Source organism: Capra hircus, chromosome 12, assembly GCF_001704415.2.
Source record: "Capra hircus breed San Clemente chromosome 12, ASM170441v1, whole genome shotgun sequence".
In the NCBI taxonomy this organism is placed as follows: domain Eukaryota; kingdom Metazoa; phylum Chordata; class Mammalia; order Artiodactyla; family Bovidae; genus Capra; species Capra hircus.
The window spans coordinates 23764763-23782479 of NC_030819.1; the positions used below are offsets into that span (position 1 = coordinate 23764763).

A 17717-nucleotide genomic window follows, 5' to 3' on the forward strand; every position below is an offset into this window, starting at 1 on the left:
CATATACTAACAGAAATACAGATATAGATAGTCATTAAATTGAATTAAAGTCTAATGGTCAGTTGTCAAATGCAATATTAACTGACATAAAGTTCTTTGGATTTAGATGTTAGATGATTATTTTAATTTTATTCTCATATATTTGTATTTGTAAAATAGTAGAGAACTTCAATGGTTATGAAGAGCATTATGCATAAACAGCTGATTTAATATCAGTTAAAATTATTACTTTCACATTTTATTTCCTTTGAAAATTAATACATTAAATGCTCCTACATTCGAGTTTAAATTGCCACCTTTTTTGTTTTTAGTTCTTCTTTCTCAGTGTAAAATTTATTCTTAAAATGAGTTATAAGAAATATTTTACCACTTTTGCAAATATCTTAATTTGGGGCCATCTGAAAGTGCAACAGAAATATTTTTCCAAATGAATTGGAAGCATATTTGTGTTCTGCTTTACTTTCATTAATTTGGAATTATGTGAAGTTGGGAACAGCCTATTAACTTCTTGAAATTAAGTAGCTAGTTTTTGTCATTTCAAACAAAGACTGAATTATTCTCACTGTTCCCTTGCCCTATTGAAAAATGAGAAAAGGATAAGGAGAGAGAAGGATGGAGGGAAGGGTGAGACATAAGGGGAAAAAAAAGGTAAGAGAGCCCAGAAAAAAAAAAAAATATATATATATATATATATGTAATTTGAATACTTTGCTGAGTCATGAGAATAGGATTAGTGATACAGAGCAAGAAACTGACATCTTAGATTAAATTCTTAAATTCTAAACTTTTCTTAAATTCTGACCTTTTTCACATTTTGTGTGGGTTCTTCATTACATACTAGCTGGATTCTCCCATCAAGGTTGACGGAACAGTGGTGAGGGGCAGAGATGGATATCCAGGACATTTATCAAAAATTTCCACTCCACATACATAGAGGTGATAATGTTGCCTAAACAAAAGACATGTTCTGAGTATGATGCTAAAATTGTTATGAATTGATTCATAACTGCAATCATTAGTTTAGCTGCAAAGCATTTTGAATATTAGCATACAAATTATCTACATTTACATGAAATATATTTCTCTGAGATAATTTAAGTATCTACACTATAATCATATATATATAGATAAAAGTAAGATTTTGTAATTTCTACCGGGAGATATATTTGTATGAGATTATGCAACATATCAAATTGAACAAGCACAAAGAATAAGCTTAGTTTGCATTCAAATTTTAATTGATGTCTGAAACATTACATATGTTCTCCAAAATTCTATAGAAAGAATTTCCTGGGCTCCTTAATCCAATCATATACCACTGATATACCTAATTTAATTATTTACTCAGTATACCTGAAAACCCAAAATTCAGATATTCAAAACCACACAAATTATGTTCTGTTGTATATGTCAATGTTTGGCAGGAAATCATGTGGAAGGAGAAAATAATTCATTTTAAATTCTATACAGTTTCATGATTTTCTATGCTAAAATTTCAAGTTTATTAGGGCAAGGATAAGTTTCCTTTTGTCCTCTTCATACACATGGGAAGAGTATAATTTAAAAATTAGAAATAACTTTCTATAAATTATATAATTGGTTTTTTCTTTTGAGATTAAAAAAATGCTGGATACCTTACGAAGAGTAGAGGTAGAAATGAACCACCTACAGCGACAAGATTATATGAAATAGTGCTGGTTTGAAAACAATAATATTCTTTGTAAATCTTTGAGAAATACATCCACAAACTTTCTGGAAGCTACTTCTATTGTCCAGACCTACATTTTTTTACTTCATGTAATTGTCGCCTCTTAGTTTTTGTACATCAATTAAGAAATAAAACTTAGTTACATGGAGGATTCTACTTTGCCTTAATATTTTATAATTTGTACAACACTGCCATATCTACATACGATAATATTGTGAAAGCAATTTTAAAGAAAAATAACTCCCTCTGTGAAGACAGTTAACAGCAACCCCAATTGTGAAGGCAAATACTAATATATTTATCTTCTAATCCTGGATCTAACATGGAAGAGGTAGATGGAGAGTAAGAGATACATTGTTTCCATGATGATAGCATGACATTGTTTATTACTTCCCCTCTGAAAAAAAAATTTTGGAAGGGAAAACTTGCACAGAACTGGGATAGTTTACTTCTCTTGGCCAAAGTAGTATTACTATTTATTTTTTTAACTCCTTAGGGAAACTGTTACCACCTGTTCAATCTGAATTCAAGTAGTTACTGTCAATTTACTCATGGGTGAATGCTGCCTCTTTGTGGCAGAATGCCACAGAAAATGTTCCTTAAACAAAGTTCATGAACAGCCCTTGACATTGTACACATTGCAGGTGAGATTATGCGGACATGTACCAAACACCAATGAAGCATGTGGCTCTTTAAGGTTCAGATTAATCCAAATATTCCCTACCCTTGAATATAATCTAATTCACTTGCAAACCTTACTCAGACATGAACAGTTTATACTCACCAACATTTTGACATTTAGGATATAGATCAACTGGAGATAAAAGTACCCATCACAGTTGTTGCAGGTAGCTTTACACAAGGTAAACTATGCAAGATTGTAGACCAAATAAATAATACTGATATGACAAAATACAAAATCAATATGCAGTACATTACTTACCATGCTCCGCATGTTAGATGGATACTTCAGTAAGGAAAAGGAGTAAAGTTGAAATTTCATGAATGAGCACATTAAATTACACATTTAGATAACCATACTTCCCTGAACCAACAAAGGTGCAATTATATAAATTTGATCATTAGGGGACAGGGGAACATTTTAGGAATAGAAGTTTGCTACTGTCTTAAATTAATAATGGCGATTCATTAAATCACACAGCTATTTCTTTGCACTTAAGTAATCATTACTTCAGTCCCTCATATTTGACATAGTTATCAAGTGTTTATTCAGAAACTATTTAAAAAATTACATGTGCTGGGATACATGAGACTGTAACAACAGTAGCCCCATCTTACAGAGATCCTGTTTGTGGTTATCATCATTGCTTGCTGCCCAGAGGGATAAAGACATTGTATAGAGATTTGTACAGTCCATCATTTGGTCTTCTGAGGTGCCAGCACACGTGGATCTGTACAAATGCAACTGGGTTTGGTTAAACAATCAAAAATCGGCTACAATAGTAGTCAAATCAATACATCATTTTGGTTGACTAATAAAAATACTTTTAAATCTTCTCTAATAAAACCAGAAACTTGCACATGATTCTCACTGGAATGGCCCAATTAATTGCCCTAAATATTTTTCTTTTATACATTGGGATACGATTTTTTTTTAATTACAGATCCAATTGGGTGGGTTCCATTGACTTTTAAGATGTAAGTTCATATTTTTAATAAGGTTTTAAATGCCTTCCTGATATCACTTCAGTTTGGGAAATACAGCTCCTGATCTAGTGCGACACCTCTGTGAAAATCATAGGCTAAATAGTGAAGGAAAGAGAAATGCTAAATGTGCATATAAAAATAGGTGCTACAATAAAATATTCGTATATTTCATCAATAAGTTATTTTGACTAATCAATTATGGATCATATAGCTCTGTAATTTTAATGATTTGTCCACATCTATGGTGATCTTTTCAAGATCACAATACTTTTGATCTTTTAATTCAAATGTCCAGAATGCATACAAACACATCCTTTAAAAAGAAAGGAAAGTAATGAGGAGGAGGGAGGCAGGGAGGCAGAGAAAGAGAGGAAGCAGAGAAGAAAGAGAGAGAGAATGGGGACGGGGAAAAGAGAGAGAAAGAAAAAACAAACTTTCTATTAAAGTTGGGGGGTGTGCTAATCTCTCCACAAAAGCCATCTAGACCCACCCATGGCTCAAAGGGGGAGAAGGGGAAGGGGAAAAGAGTAAAAGAGGAAGAGGAGACTCTGCGCTGTCACCTTCCACCATTCTCAACACTTCCAACCACTACAAAAATGACTATGACCTTTAAGAAGTCACCCGCGAAGCAAACTGCCCTCCATAAAGCCCTTCTCCTCGCCTCCCCCACACGCAAGAAGAGAAAGTGATGTGCCCAGTGTACACAAACGTTTCCCCGCGTGTGATATTAAAAGGAAATTGCACACCCTTTCAGTATCTTCCGCCGTAGCTGAGAATCTCGTGCCAAGGCACTTCACCCTAAACGTTGAAACAACACAATGAATCTAATGGGGTTCACGGTGTGTGTGTCTGCTCGCTTGTTTGTTTGAAATGCAAGAGCTCCAAGGGAGTTTCTTTGCCTTTTAGAACTGGCTAAAGGTGGTCTGTTTTTCCAGCACTTCGAGGTAGTCCGGCTCAACGTTTAGTTTAGCTTTTAGCTCCAGATACTCGTTCCGGTTGGGTTCTACAAAGACAGCACTGGGGGGGCTGTAGAGCACCGGTTCCCTCAGCCTGCTGTCCCCCGCCCCCGGGTGCAAATACTGATGGGGGCGTCTCAGGTCATAGTTGGGGGAGAAGGTGTAAGCAGCGGGGCTGCACGGGAATTTGGGGTATTCCGGGAGGCTGTTGCCAGCGGGGGTGGTGGCGCAGTGTTTGTCCGGTTCTAAAATGCCCCTGTAAAAGCGATCGGCGTCCTGCACCTGCGAGAGCAGGTCCTCCCGGGGCTCGATGGTGCTGACGCTATAGGCGGGGCTCCGTAAGTGGTGGCTTTCCCGCCTCTCGTCCTCCCCCGCCGGCTGCAGCTGCACCGGGGGCGGGGGCTGCGGCTGCGGCGGCGGCGGCGGCTGCTGCAGGTGGTGGTTGCTGCTGCTGTAGGTGACCTTGAGCTCGTGCAGGTCTTTGTAATCCTCCACGGAGTTGCCCTCCCGCGAGCGGTAGATGGGGTTTTTGCACATGTGGCCCAAGGGGTGGGGGATGTACTCGTACACGTGGCCCGCGGGCGTCTTCACCTTGGGCAGCGCCGGCGCGCGGTGCTGCGCGTGCGCGTGCGGGTGGACCCCCGCGCCGCCGCTGCCGCCGCCGCCGCCGCCGCCTCCGCCGCCGCCGCCGTACACGCTGTACTGCATGTTGAAGGAGCTCACGTCGGAGTTGTGGGTGCTGGCGTGGTCGCTCTGGTGCTTCTTCCGGCGCTTCACGACGAGCACGAAGAGCCCCGCAGCCACGAAGACGGACATGATGAAAACCAGCAGCAGGCTGAGGATCAGCACCGACAAGGGCACCGACGACGCGGCGCCTCCGCCCGCGCCCAAGCCCGCGGGCGCCCCGGTGCCGTTCAGACGCACGGCAGGGGTCACCGCGCTGGTCCTCGCGGGGACCTGGATGGACGAGGGCGCGGGCGTGGACACCACCACGTCCGAGTAGTCAGGGCACAGCAGCTCCGACTTAATGGAGCGCATATCCGTCTCGGCGAACTTCTTGGGCGACTTGCAGATGACCTCGTCCACCAGGACGCCCGCTTTGAGCTGCTCCACCCACAGCTTCATTCCCACCACGTCGCAGGTACAATCCCAAGGGTTGTCGTGCAGGTCGATTTGGATGAGTGACGTCAGCTGGTCCAGGACTCCGCTCACCGGCAAGGAGGTGAAGTGGTTACTCCTGAGATTGAGCCTCAGGAGAGTCAGGCCTGAGAAGACGCCTGAGGGCAAGGTCTGCAGGAGGTTGTTGTTCAGGAATAGCAGCTGGAGGTTTGGGACCGGGTCGAAAGTCCCAGGTTGAATCTCGCGGATGAGGTTGTATTGGAGGAAGAGATACTGCAGACTCTGCAGGCCGTAGAACAGCTCCGGGCTCAGCCGCTCGATCCTGTTGCCATTTAGGTAGAGGCGCCTCAGGTTGGTGAGGTCCCCGAAGGCGCGGTCCTGGATCGTGGAGATGCGGTTGTTGCCCAAGTGGAGGAGGTCCAGCCCCGTGGCCTCCAGGAAGTCACTCCTGCGCACCAGGGCGATGTAGTTCTCCGTCAGATACATTTTCTTGGGGTTGTAGGGCTTGGGCTGCAGCTCTGCGATGCTCTCGATCTTGCGCTCCTGGCAGTTGACGTTGAGGCCCAGATCGGAGATTTGCAGGTTGCAAGTGCACGCGGTGGGACACTCCAAAGGCACCGGAGATTTGGTCTGGTAGGCGATGCTGGGTCCATAGTTGCCATAGCCCAGGTCCTTGGAGGGCTGCCGAGAGGTGGGGCGCACCCTGGGCTTGTTGGGTTGGCGAGTCCCCTTAGGGGGCTTCAAGGGGGGTTTGTAAACAGCAGAGGAAGAAGTGGCCACGGAATTCACCGAGGCCGGGGTGGTATGTAAGTACCCCGTGGTGCTCAGAGGCGTCTGCGGCCTCATCTCGTAGTCCGAAATAAGTTTCCTTGGGCAGAGTTCCTGCTTGGACACTTCGTCCAAGTCCCGGCCGTGTAAGCGGAAGGGGGTCTCACAAACCACATCCCCCACCAGGGCGGAGTAGGAGATGCTGTCTAACCAATCCTTCAGGGAGATCAGCTCACAGGAGCAATTCCAGGGGTTTTCCTCCAGTTGTAACTCCACGACTTTATCCATATGCTGCAAGAGCCCCACGTAGGGCAGAAGTTTCAGCCGGTTGCCCCGCAGGTCCAAGTGCGTTAACGGCACAAAACGGAAAAGGTTGTTGGGTAAACTGGACAAGAGATTGTCATTGAGAATAAGCACCTGCAACAAATGCAGTTTCCCAAAAGCGTTGGGTTCAATGACACTGATGTAATTGTAATCGACCTGTAGGTACTCCAGGCTCTCCAAGCCAAGGAAGGTATCATCACGCAGAAGTTCCAGTTTATTATTGTTCAGATGCAATCTCCTTAAACCCCGCAGCCCGTGGAAAGCCCCGGTCTCAATGTCCTGGATTACATTGCTCCCCAGATGCAAAATCGAAGCCCCAGTGTAATTGACAAACTCATTGGGATAGAGACGACTCAAAAGGTTTCCAGACAACAAGAGGTGGTAGATTGGGAAACGCGGAGGGCTAATTTCTGAAAGGCTGATGATCCCCCGATTTTCACAGCTCACAGTTAAAATGCCGTCCTTTTCCTCACAAGGACATGCATTGTCACAGATTTCCCCATAATAATCGATGGTTTCTGCACACGAAAGGACGAGAGATGTTAGAGCAAACGCTAGAGTCTGCAGCATCCAGCTCTGCATTTTTCTGTGAAGATCCTGTTCCAAAGTTACTGGGGGGCAGCACGTGTGCATTTTATCTCCTGCAAGGGAGAGAGGGGGAAAAAAAAAAAAAGGAAACAACAGAATATGACAAAAACTTAAGGGATCAATCAGAAAGTCTCTTTCCTTCCTAATACTGTTTTTCTGACATCCAGAAGAAGGGGAGAGTAATGACACCCCACACCCCGAGGTACATGGACATTCTCTAGACTTTATTAAAATCTGATATTCACTTTGATTTAAAAGTTGATTTCATTTTCTAATGACAACAGGAACATGCTGCTCCTTACGAGACAAGGGCAGGTTAGACAAAGTACCGTTTTAATTTCTTGCCTGCCCCCCCCTTTCAAAACCAATCCATAAATATACATAAAATGGCTGTCAGTTCAGATTCACGATTTAAATTTTAGAGAAAAGAAGTACCATTTTTACCAGGTTGCCCCCTCACCTATACCCAGTCCCTCTGCTTTTCTTTCAAAACCTCTTCAGTTAACAGTTCACCGTGAAGGTCTCCCATTTTCACAGTTTTGCCCAGGAGCCACAATACTTGGGCTATTTTAAAACCACCGCTGGAAATGCCAGGGTGGGAACCTAAAGAATACTTTTCACAGAGGCAAAAAGCATGCGAGATAAGGCATCAAAAGGACCCAGAAGAAGCTCTTAAGACCAATTGTCTTCGGGAGCTTTGAGCATGGAGAAAAAGGAGAGCGCTTTCGCTTTGATGGTGGACTTCACTATCACGCTATTAAGCACATCAGCGTCCTAATTGCATGCACGGTGCCACTTAGCAGCGCCTCCCCGAGAGCGCCCTGCGTCCACTTCTCATTGATCATGTCAGCGACGCTACTAAACCGCATTTTTAAGCCACTGAAATAGTTCTTTGCGATGGATTACAAAGAACTCTGCGAAGGCATCCGCAATCCCGGAACAAGCTCCGGGTACCTGGAGTTTAAAGAAGGCGTTCCCACCGCTTACCCGGAATCAGCTAAAAGTAAACCCAGGACCAGCGCCAAAGCCTCCCTCACCTCGGTCTCCGCGTCTCTGCCACGGTATGCAAAACCAACCCTACCAAATTAGCAAGATTGGGACTGAGCTACCACCTCACCAACATCCCCACCACTGGAGTTGCTTATTGTATTTAATTATCAAGGCTTTACTCCCCTTCACCCCCCACCTCCTTCCCTCAGAAAGGGGACGTGGGCTGATGAAGAGGCAAAATAGAAGGGAGAAAAGAAGGGAGGACAGCAAGTGATACAAGTCAGTGCTTTAATTAATATCCGAATTTCATCTCCCCAAGGAATCAATCTGACCCTCCTCTCCCTTTTCTTTCTGGCTTTCTTTTTGTCCCTTTAAAGGCATCCTTCGACTTCCTACTTCGAGTCGACAGCAGCGCTCAGAAGGAAAGGACATAAATGGAGCGAGTGTGTGCGAGTGTGTGTTGCGTTGGTTGGGGGAAGGAGGGGGAGAGGGAACATTCGGTAGAAATGCTGGGCTCGTGGAACCAATGCCTTTTTTTCTCTGTCCAGCCTTGCTTGGCGCTGCCTCACCACCCCCGAAGTCTGATATCGAATCGCAACCCCTAACTAAAGCCAAGACGGTTCTGAAGCACGGGTTCAAGCCTGAAGACCATGATCTGGATCCCCGAGTCGACTACAGCCCGCGTTATGAAGAGCCCCTGCATTCGCACGCACGTGTGCAAGTGTGCCTGCGAATCATTCACGTGTGGTCACCCAGACGTGTCGAGACGAATGGGAACCCACAGTGTCTAAACCTTGCAAGTATCCTCGACCTCCCAACGCAGCGACAAAACACTTCCTGGCTTAACAGCGGCACAGACACCCTCTATGAAAGCAAAACGTTTACCTTGAAATCGCCGTTCACCGCTGGATCAAATCGGCACAGCCATTCAGCGGGGGCTGGGTCCCCTCCCCCTCCTGCCCGGCGCTTTCTCGCCCCCATTCACCTCCCACCCGCTCTGACAGCCCATCACCAAACGTGTCCAGCCAATATTAAACTTGAGCGTTTACAACTTTAATTCAGTTCTGGCTCGCCAGGGTCGAAAAGCTTCCCTCTCACCCCACTCCCGATTCCCTCCTCCCTGCTATCAAAGGAGCCCGAAAATTTGAGCAAATAAAGTTGAATGAGCCGGGCAAGGCTGACATTTCTGACTGGGAAACGCACCTCCGATGTAAATTCGCGGGGAGGCTGCACATTCTCAGAGTCTCAGATTTTTTCTTTTCTTTTTTTTTTTTTTTTTTTTCTTTTTTGGAGAGCGGGGGCGGGGAAGCTGTATCTGTTTCCCCCCTCCTGCCCACAAAGAATTAAACCCTGGATCGTCGTCCTAAGCATCTCAGCATGAAGCAGCGTGGGGCCGGGTGGGCTGAAGTCCTGCACCCAGGCCGGACCCGCGGCTCCGGGGCGCAGGTGCTCCCACCGCGGCCCCCAGGCAGGAGCCCCCGGAGTTCCAGAACGCGAGGCTCCCCCTCCCCCACCCCGCCCCAAAGCGAAGGCCGGGAAAGGGGAGGAAGGAGGGGCGGGAGGAGAGGGGAAGACAGCCACCCGGCCGCCACACAAACAGACACACATACAGAGACACACACACACACACGCTGGAGCCTCTTCGGCAAAGTAAACGGCCGACTTACCCCGTCTCACATCTCCAAGGCCCACTCATCATAGCCACCCTTGCAAAAAAAAAAAAACACACACACAAAAACCCAAAGCCTCTTTGGAGTATGCACTAGGGCTCGGGAGTCCAGGCGGCGCGAGCACCGAGATCCCGGCGGGCTGCGAGGAAAGAGGCGCCCGGACGCCGCCAGCCCCGGGCCGCCGCCGCCGTGGCGACCGAGGGTTCCGGGGCTCCCCGAAAGGCTCTCCCCGGAGCTCTCCGTGGTAGTTGGAGCGGGCAGCGGGGTGTGGGGGGAGAGTCGGGGCGGGTGGTGGTGGGGGGAAACGATCGGGAGCGGCGGGCTGGGAAGGGAGGGGGAGGGGGCGGCGGAGGACCGGCGGTCTAGGCGCCGCGCTGTAGGGGCCGGGAGCCGGGCGGGGCGGGGAGAGAGCTGCTGGGCGGCGGGGGGTGGGGGCGGGGGGGAGGAGGCGCGGAGCCCGAGGAGGGGGACGCCGAGCGGGCTTGCCTGCCTGGCCCCGGGCGGCCCAGCCAACGTGACGGTCAGCCTCGCCGAGCGCTCGCATCCGCTCACACTCAGGCTCACTAGCACACTCGCTCCCAAGCCCGCGCCACAGCGCGATCCTGGGGTCCCCGGCATCGTCCGCTGCACCGGCGCCCCCCGTCCCCCAGGCGGGTACTTACTGTTGCCATCTGCCTAGGGGCCAACTTTCTCAGAGCTAACAGCAGCCGCCGCCCCCTCCAGCCGCCTCCGGCCCCTGGCACCCGCCGGCCTGGGTTCGCGCGGGCCGGCCCTCCCCTCCCCCCTGGGCTGTCCTCGCCGTCTTCACCACATTCCCCCCTGGTCAGTGGCGCACGCCCGGGGACGAGCCAGAGGGAGCGGGGCGCAGGGGTGTGCATGCATCGCCCGCCTTCTTCTTGCAGCGCACACTGTACATGGTAGAGAGGGGGCGAGCGAAGGTGGCACCGGCCCCTCGGCTGCTCCCGCGGCGGCTGCGGCTCCCGCGCCGTCCTCCGCCCCACCTGCGCCGCGGCGACCACCGCACTGGGATCCCGCCGCCGGTGTCCCCGCGCCGAGCCCGCCGCCGCCGCGGCCCCGATCAGTGGGTGGAAGGCTCCCGCATCCTCTTGGCCATTTCGTCGCTCCGGGTGTTTGCAGGGGCTTTTCCTCTATTCCTTCTCTGGATGCGGCGCACGATCTTCATTATTTGGGATTCTCTATCTCCGACATCCTTGAGGGACCGGGAGGGCAGGAACAGCGTTGTTCAAAGCCTGTGGCGTGTCCCGGCCGCCCGGCGGCTCTTAAACAAAAAAAAAACCCAAAACCAAAAACTCAGAGAAAAGTCGCGTCTTCCCTCCCGGGCGTAGAGGAGGTGGCCACGCGGTAAGCTTCGCGGGGGTCTCTGAGGCAGCTGCTCCGGCGTGGGCGCAGGGCCCCGTCCGGTGCACTTGTTTATTGTCGCGCGGCTGGTGCGAGCCAAGCTGCAGCAGACATGATGGGCCCGGGGCGAAGCGGGCGCTCCGCGGCCGATAGATGGCAGCCGAGGGCGAAGGCGTCCCCAGGCTCGGGCGGCGCAACCCGAGCCTCCCCACTACCCGCCCCCCCGCCGCCCGCCCCCCACCGCCCCGACTGCCACCTTCGTGGGAGACAGAGGAGTCTTGGACCATGTGAGTAACACGAGCGTGGGACTGAGGCAACCCTCCGATTGAAAAAGGGAGGAGTGGAAATAACCCCGACAGTTTCAGGCTGCTCGGTGGTCAGGAACAGATGATTTCGACTCTGGGCTGATGGTCTGCCTTCCACTTCGCGTTTATTAGACTCACACAGCCCGTGCTGCTGTCTCTTGTCCTGTAAAGGACCCTGGAAGAGGGAGTGGTCCACCTTAGCTGCAAACAAGGGCGCTTTTTTATTTTTTGTTTTAAGAATTACGTTTGATAAGTATGCCTAGGCGATACAAGGGATGTGAACGACTTTCAGAGAGACTGTGAATATTATTTGGTGTATACTAAAAAGCTGGAAATCCCTACATAAATGCAGTAAGGATAGAAAGCAAGTTTCTTGAAGAGTCACCTGCTAAACTCTGCTAGCGTCTTCTCTACAGTAAGTATTCCTGGTTCTTTTCATGAAATCAAACAGCTCCCTCCCCAAAACGGAGTCTTTACCTTCATAAGGCGCATTTCCACAGTTGCTAATATTAGAGCTGTAGTCCATCCCAGGCATAGAAGAAGAGTTGATTGTTCTAAGTGGCTTCAGTGTAGGCTGTTACACATGTGTCTGTTCTTTTGATAACTGGGTAGTTTTATCACTTAAATGTATTTTACCTACTTAATTTTGGAATTAATTATGTAGCATCTTTTATAGTTGTCTTAAACATAACTGATATCGTGTCCTTTTTGGTCATATTTGGGGTAAAATTATGGCTATAATACCCTGATTACATATACAATTAATATTAATTCTGAAAAATATGTATACACACGTTGCCAGTATCATATCTTTCTACATCCTCTCTGTAGAATTAGAAAGAGTTTTATAGAGGTGGTGAGTATGATAGTCTTCTGAGGTTTTGCAATACTTCTTGAAATTTCTTCTGAGTCTATTTTGAAATTTCTTTTCCTTTTTTTTTTTTTTTTTTGACTAAAACCATTCAAACTTGGTTTGGAAAGATTTTGTTAGTTTTGCTTAAATTGGGGGGTAGGTACCAGGGATGGAAAAAAGAAGAAATCTATAGTATAAGATAATTAAAAGTAAAGTATTATAGTAATAGAACTTCCTAGTAAATTTAAAACCATTTGGCCTAGGAATGATAGTCACTTGCTACAGGTACATTATATAAACAGGCAACTTAAACTTCACCCAAAACAGGCTTGTTGCTGTGTTGTTTATTTAGTCATTATCTTCTAACATGATATAAACATTGTAGAAATTGTTTTAAAGTATAAAATTGCTTTTATATTTGCAAAGTGAAAGTATTTGTCATAATTTTCAAATTACATGTTAATTACAGATAGAAACTTGGAATATAAATGTTAAGTTCTATCACAGAGACATATTTTTCAATGTTGATAATCTCTATAGAAGTTCTCAGTGGGTATGCAGTGGCTTATGTAATTATTAGACTTCTCAAAGTAACTGAAGCATAGTTATTTTAGTTCATTCTTCTATTCCTTTCCTAACTTCACAATTGCATTTAATATCAAAGTTTAGCTTAATTTTTGGTTTTGTGTTTCTTTTACTTTATTTTCCTAGTTAAAATACAGCCTGTTAAGCAGCATTAACATGTTTACAGTTGACTTAGGTTATAATTTTGTTAGAAACACTGATACTAAAAGTATTCTAGTTTACCTCTTGTGGTTGGATAAGTTAATGACAACTTTCTGTCATTAACTCAGTATTGAAGATGGCCTGAGACGCCATCATGAGTTTACCACTAGGTGTCTCTGTAAGCTTCCCTGCGGGAAAGTGAATTTTGAGAAAATACTGTGACATGAAGAGACAAGAACAGAAGAATGGAGAAAGAAAACATCATAAAAACAAGAAAAGTCCCCGTTTTTTAGTGTGTAGACTTTTGTTTGCTTTGACTGTTGACTACTGCCTAGAAAAGATATAAATGAATCATGTAGCTGATCTAATTTGAGCAAGCTTTTTATCTAGAGGAACAAACATGTTTTAGTCTATATTCAACAATATATAGTCATGTGATATGTATACATGCTACAACTCAACACTCAAATGTAATCATATGATTACATAACACTTAGGAACTAGAAAATTAAATGACTGATCAAATACATCTCTCCAGATTTTAGGTCATTGATACCAAATTGGACATTTTTTGATTGAGATGGATGTGAAAAGCTGAGAATCTTTGTCCAGCTGTTTATGAATATATTTATGCAAATTATAATTAGCTCATGATCTCACGTCATTATGAATACATTTCCTATATGGTAATAGATTGGTCAATAATGGACCTAATTTAATACCTGCATATTAAAATTTAAGTTCAAACTACAATTAGCATATTTGGCACTTAAAATTGACCATATAATTTTGTGAATTCATATTTATTATTACCTGGAATAATTGTTTTAGTTTCTTATGAACCCTGGAAAAGTTCTTGTATTAAAAGCATTTCTAAAGATATCAAATACTTTTATGTATCATTCTGTGGTTTATTTAGAATAGTAAAGAGCTTAGTGAAGAATTATAGTCCATCATGCAGGAGTCTAACAGAGATTATAAAAAAGGAAATTCTTTGGTGATAATTATGAGATTTTACAACTATAAATCAAAAACATTGAAATCAAAAACAGTAGAGCTTGTATTTTCTGTTGTTATTGTTAGCCCGACTAGTGAATTAGGATTTTAGAAATCTAATGCTAGATTCCAGACTCCTCCCAAATTAACTTGGATAAATTACTTTTGTGACAATAATAGCTAAGAAGACTATATACTACCCTATCTAATAAATGAAAAAAGTTTCAGATTTAAATTATGTTTTTAATGTCTTTGAAATTAAAATTACATATCCCACGTACCCCTGAAAGGAGAAACGTTTGTCTTGGAGGTGAAAACATGAGTCATCATTTATGATTGTTTCTCTGTGCAGTTGCTAAATTAAATAATGATATAGCATATTGTTTTGATCAATTTCCTACATTTCAAGTTATAATAATTAAATATATCATGTAGTGATATTTATCAAATCTGAAATGGCGGGCTAAACTGACTTAATTTTCCAAGATTATTTATTCACTTACAGACTTAATTAGTTATTTGCAATCTTAGAAATATGCTCTCAGAGGCATCGAAGAAAAGATGTATAAAATAGACTCTTTTCTTCCTGTTTCATATAGTTCCTTGTTCAGCTCAATTCAGTTGCTCAGTTGTGTCCGACTCTGCGGCCCCATGAACCGCAGCATGCCAGCCCTCCCTGTCCATCACCAGCCCCCGGAGTCAACCCAAACCCATGTCCATCGAGTTGGTGATACCATCCAACCATCTCATCCTCTGTCGTCCCCTTCTCCTCCTGCCCTCAATCTTTCCCAGCATCAAGGTCTTTTCAAATGAGTCATATTTTTTTTGTTGTTGTTATTGCCAGTTTTAGGTATTAAAGCATCCTCTTTGGAGGACCACTTGAAAATAACTACCCAAAGTTAAAATGGATATCTGTTTTGAACAATCATATTTTCAGAAAGTAGCCTAAGAGGTGTTACCAAAATAAAGTATAGGACGTGATATGTAAGAAGATATTCATTGTAACAGACTCATGCATTTGTATATGGTTTAGAACAGCCTACATGTCTGACTAAACAAGAAGTGATACATATCAACCTATAATTTGGGAGACCTTTCTTCCTGTAATAACAGTGTATATAGGAATCTAGATCTGTCATTATTAATAGTGTATGTAGCATCATCTATGAACCCTATTGAAACAGAGAGAGAAACAAAGAGAGAAAGTAAGAAAGGGAGAAAAGAGAAATTTTCAGGAAAGATACACAAATTCTGCAGCAGTGACTGTCTCTTGGAGAACTGGGAAATCTTGAGTAGAATGGAGATTTATTTTTCATCACACACACACACACACACACAGAGTGAGTGAGTGCTCAGTGGTATCTGATTCTTTTGCAACCCCACAGACTGTAGTCTGCCATATTCCTCTGTCCATGGGATTTCCCAGGCAAGAATACTGGAGTGGGTTGCCATTTTCTTCTCCAAGGGATCTTCCCAACACAGGGATTGAACTTGTGTCTCCTGCATTGGCAGGAGGTTCTTTACCACTGAGTTACCATTGAAGCCACCTGGAAGAATGTATATATATACATATCTATATATATATTTACATGCACATTATATATAAACATTTCAATTTAGATGCACATTCCCTATAAAAACACTATGAACTTGAGAAATAAGGATAATATTTGCAAGAATGATAGGAAAGGTGATGAAGAAGATGATTTTACCAAATTACAATCTGTCTTAAAGTTCTCAAAACTATTTTTTCATGATGCACTGTTACCTATGGTGGTACCGAATATCTTTCTAAAAATATGAGTATAAACTAGTTAGTTAAAATGATTTCTCTCCATAGCCCTTAAATGTCACTCAATTCTAGCTGCCAATATTAATTAATAGAAGCTAGCGTCCCTTTATCTTCACTATACAGAGCCATACTGTGTACTGGCAATATTAGCTTTATTTGATATGATCAGTGAAGGGAATGATCAAAATGATTCTCTAGAGAGAATAAGTGATTTTACTTGAAATGGTCAGCAGCAGATCTTCACTGCTATCTGCAGGAAGACGAGTGAGTGTGTAATTGTGACATATTCTAAATATACAAACTAATATCAGGCCCTGTTAGAACACAGTCTGCTGCCATCTGGCTTAGACTTGCTTCCATTGAAATATCCACATTCCTGTGGACAAGAGGCAGTTTCATTATAGAGCCAGATAAGCCTTTAACTGTATCTTCCTCCTGGAGCTATGATTTGTCTCTTGGAATTCATCAGTTCTTGGTTCTCAAATATCTCTAGTCATTTCTAGGAAACAAATCCAAACAAGCATTTTGTTATGCCTATATTTTCTTTTTTTTTAATTTTTATTTTTACTTTATTTTACTTTACAGTACTGTGTTGATTTCGCCATACATTGACATGAATCCACCACGGGTGTACATGCGATCCCAAACATGAACCCCCCTCCCACCTCCCTCCCCACAATATCCGTCTGGGTCATCCCCATGCACCAGCCCAAGCATGCTGTAAGAATCGAATCACCAGTCTATGTCTGATGCCTATATTTTCTGTATCCTTTCTGGTTTTGCAGAGAAAAACAATCATTCTAAAACACAGTGTCCTCACAATATTTAAAAAATGACTGCTGCTTGCATAAGAATGTCTACATTGACCATAGTTTATTCAACTTTTATCAACTGGAATCCTTCATTCAACAGGAGACTCCCATAATCTTTTTATCCCTTCAAAATAAATTTACTTTTCCCCCAACTCCAGTCCTTTGCTTTCTGCTGCCCTTTTAAGCAACTGGCATTTCACTTTTATCTATTGTTCTCGAAAATTCACTGTAAATAGCTTTCTTCATCAAAACAGTCTTCCCTGCCTCCTCTAACCAATGTTAAAGATTTAATTATCTAAACATTACCTTACATTATCCAGCACAGTCTTCTAGTCACTGCATAAAGTTTTCTTTCAGTCTGTACTAGACTATCATGTTTTATTGAGAACAGAAGTTTATTGTGTTTATTACCCCGTTAGCAGTGAGAAAAATGAGCTCCCAATAATTATTTGTAGTTGTGTCTGACTCTGCGACCCTATGAACTACAGCCCACCAGGTCCCTGTAGCCATGGGATTCTTCAGGCAAGAATACTGGATTGGGTTGCCATTTCCTCTCCCAGACCCAGGGACTGAACCTGGGTCTCCTGAGTCTCCTGCATTGCCAGGCAGTTTCTTTACCACTGAGCCACCTGGGAAGCCCCTGTGTTTATACAAGAAATAGTTATCCACTTATGAGTTTATTCATTCAACAAATTTTTTTAGTACCCATATTGTGTTAAGCCCTATTATGTTTGATATAAAAAAATGAGTTGATTCCTATCAGGATGGTTGGGTGATTTCAGAGATATTTTGACTGTCTGATAAACCACCTACGTTCTGTAGTCAAAATAAATGGCATAAAATATAAAAATACTGTTGCATAAATTGTTCACTTGAATAATATTTCTTGTAGCTTACATTTGTCAAGCCTCTACAAGCGTTCTCCAATAGAACTTTCTGTGAAGGGACTAATCTATACCTGTTTTGTTTAACATGACAGCCATTGACTACAAATGATTACTGATTAATTGAAATGCAGCTGGTGTTACAGGAAATAAAGTTTTGATTTTTAAAATTTTAATTAAATAACCACATGTGACGAGT

The 17717-nt window shown here is 44.1% G+C and overlaps 2 protein-coding genes across 2 annotated transcripts; one reads left to right on the forward strand and one right to left on the reverse strand.

Moving 5' to 3' along the window:
• On the reverse strand, nucleotides 734-10532 carry SLITRK5 (SLIT and NTRK like family member 5). The gene is made up of 2 exons (XM_018056456.1): nucleotides 10454-10532; nucleotides 734-7184 (listed from the first exon to the last, which is right to left on the reverse strand). The coding sequence occupies exon 2, from the start codon at nucleotides 7174-7176 to the stop codon at nucleotides 4279-4281; it is 2898 nt and encodes a 965-aa protein (XP_017911945.1). The 5' UTR covers nucleotides 7177-7184; nucleotides 10454-10532; the 3' UTR covers nucleotides 734-4278.
• LOC102171721 lies at nucleotides 7835-9492 on the forward strand. Its single transcript, XM_018056303.1, has 3 exons — nucleotides 7835-7902; nucleotides 8020-8192; nucleotides 8670-9492. The coding sequence occupies exons 1-3, from the start codon at nucleotides 7835-7837 to the stop codon at nucleotides 9176-9178; spliced, it is 750 nt and encodes a 249-aa protein (XP_017911792.1). The 3' UTR covers nucleotides 9179-9492.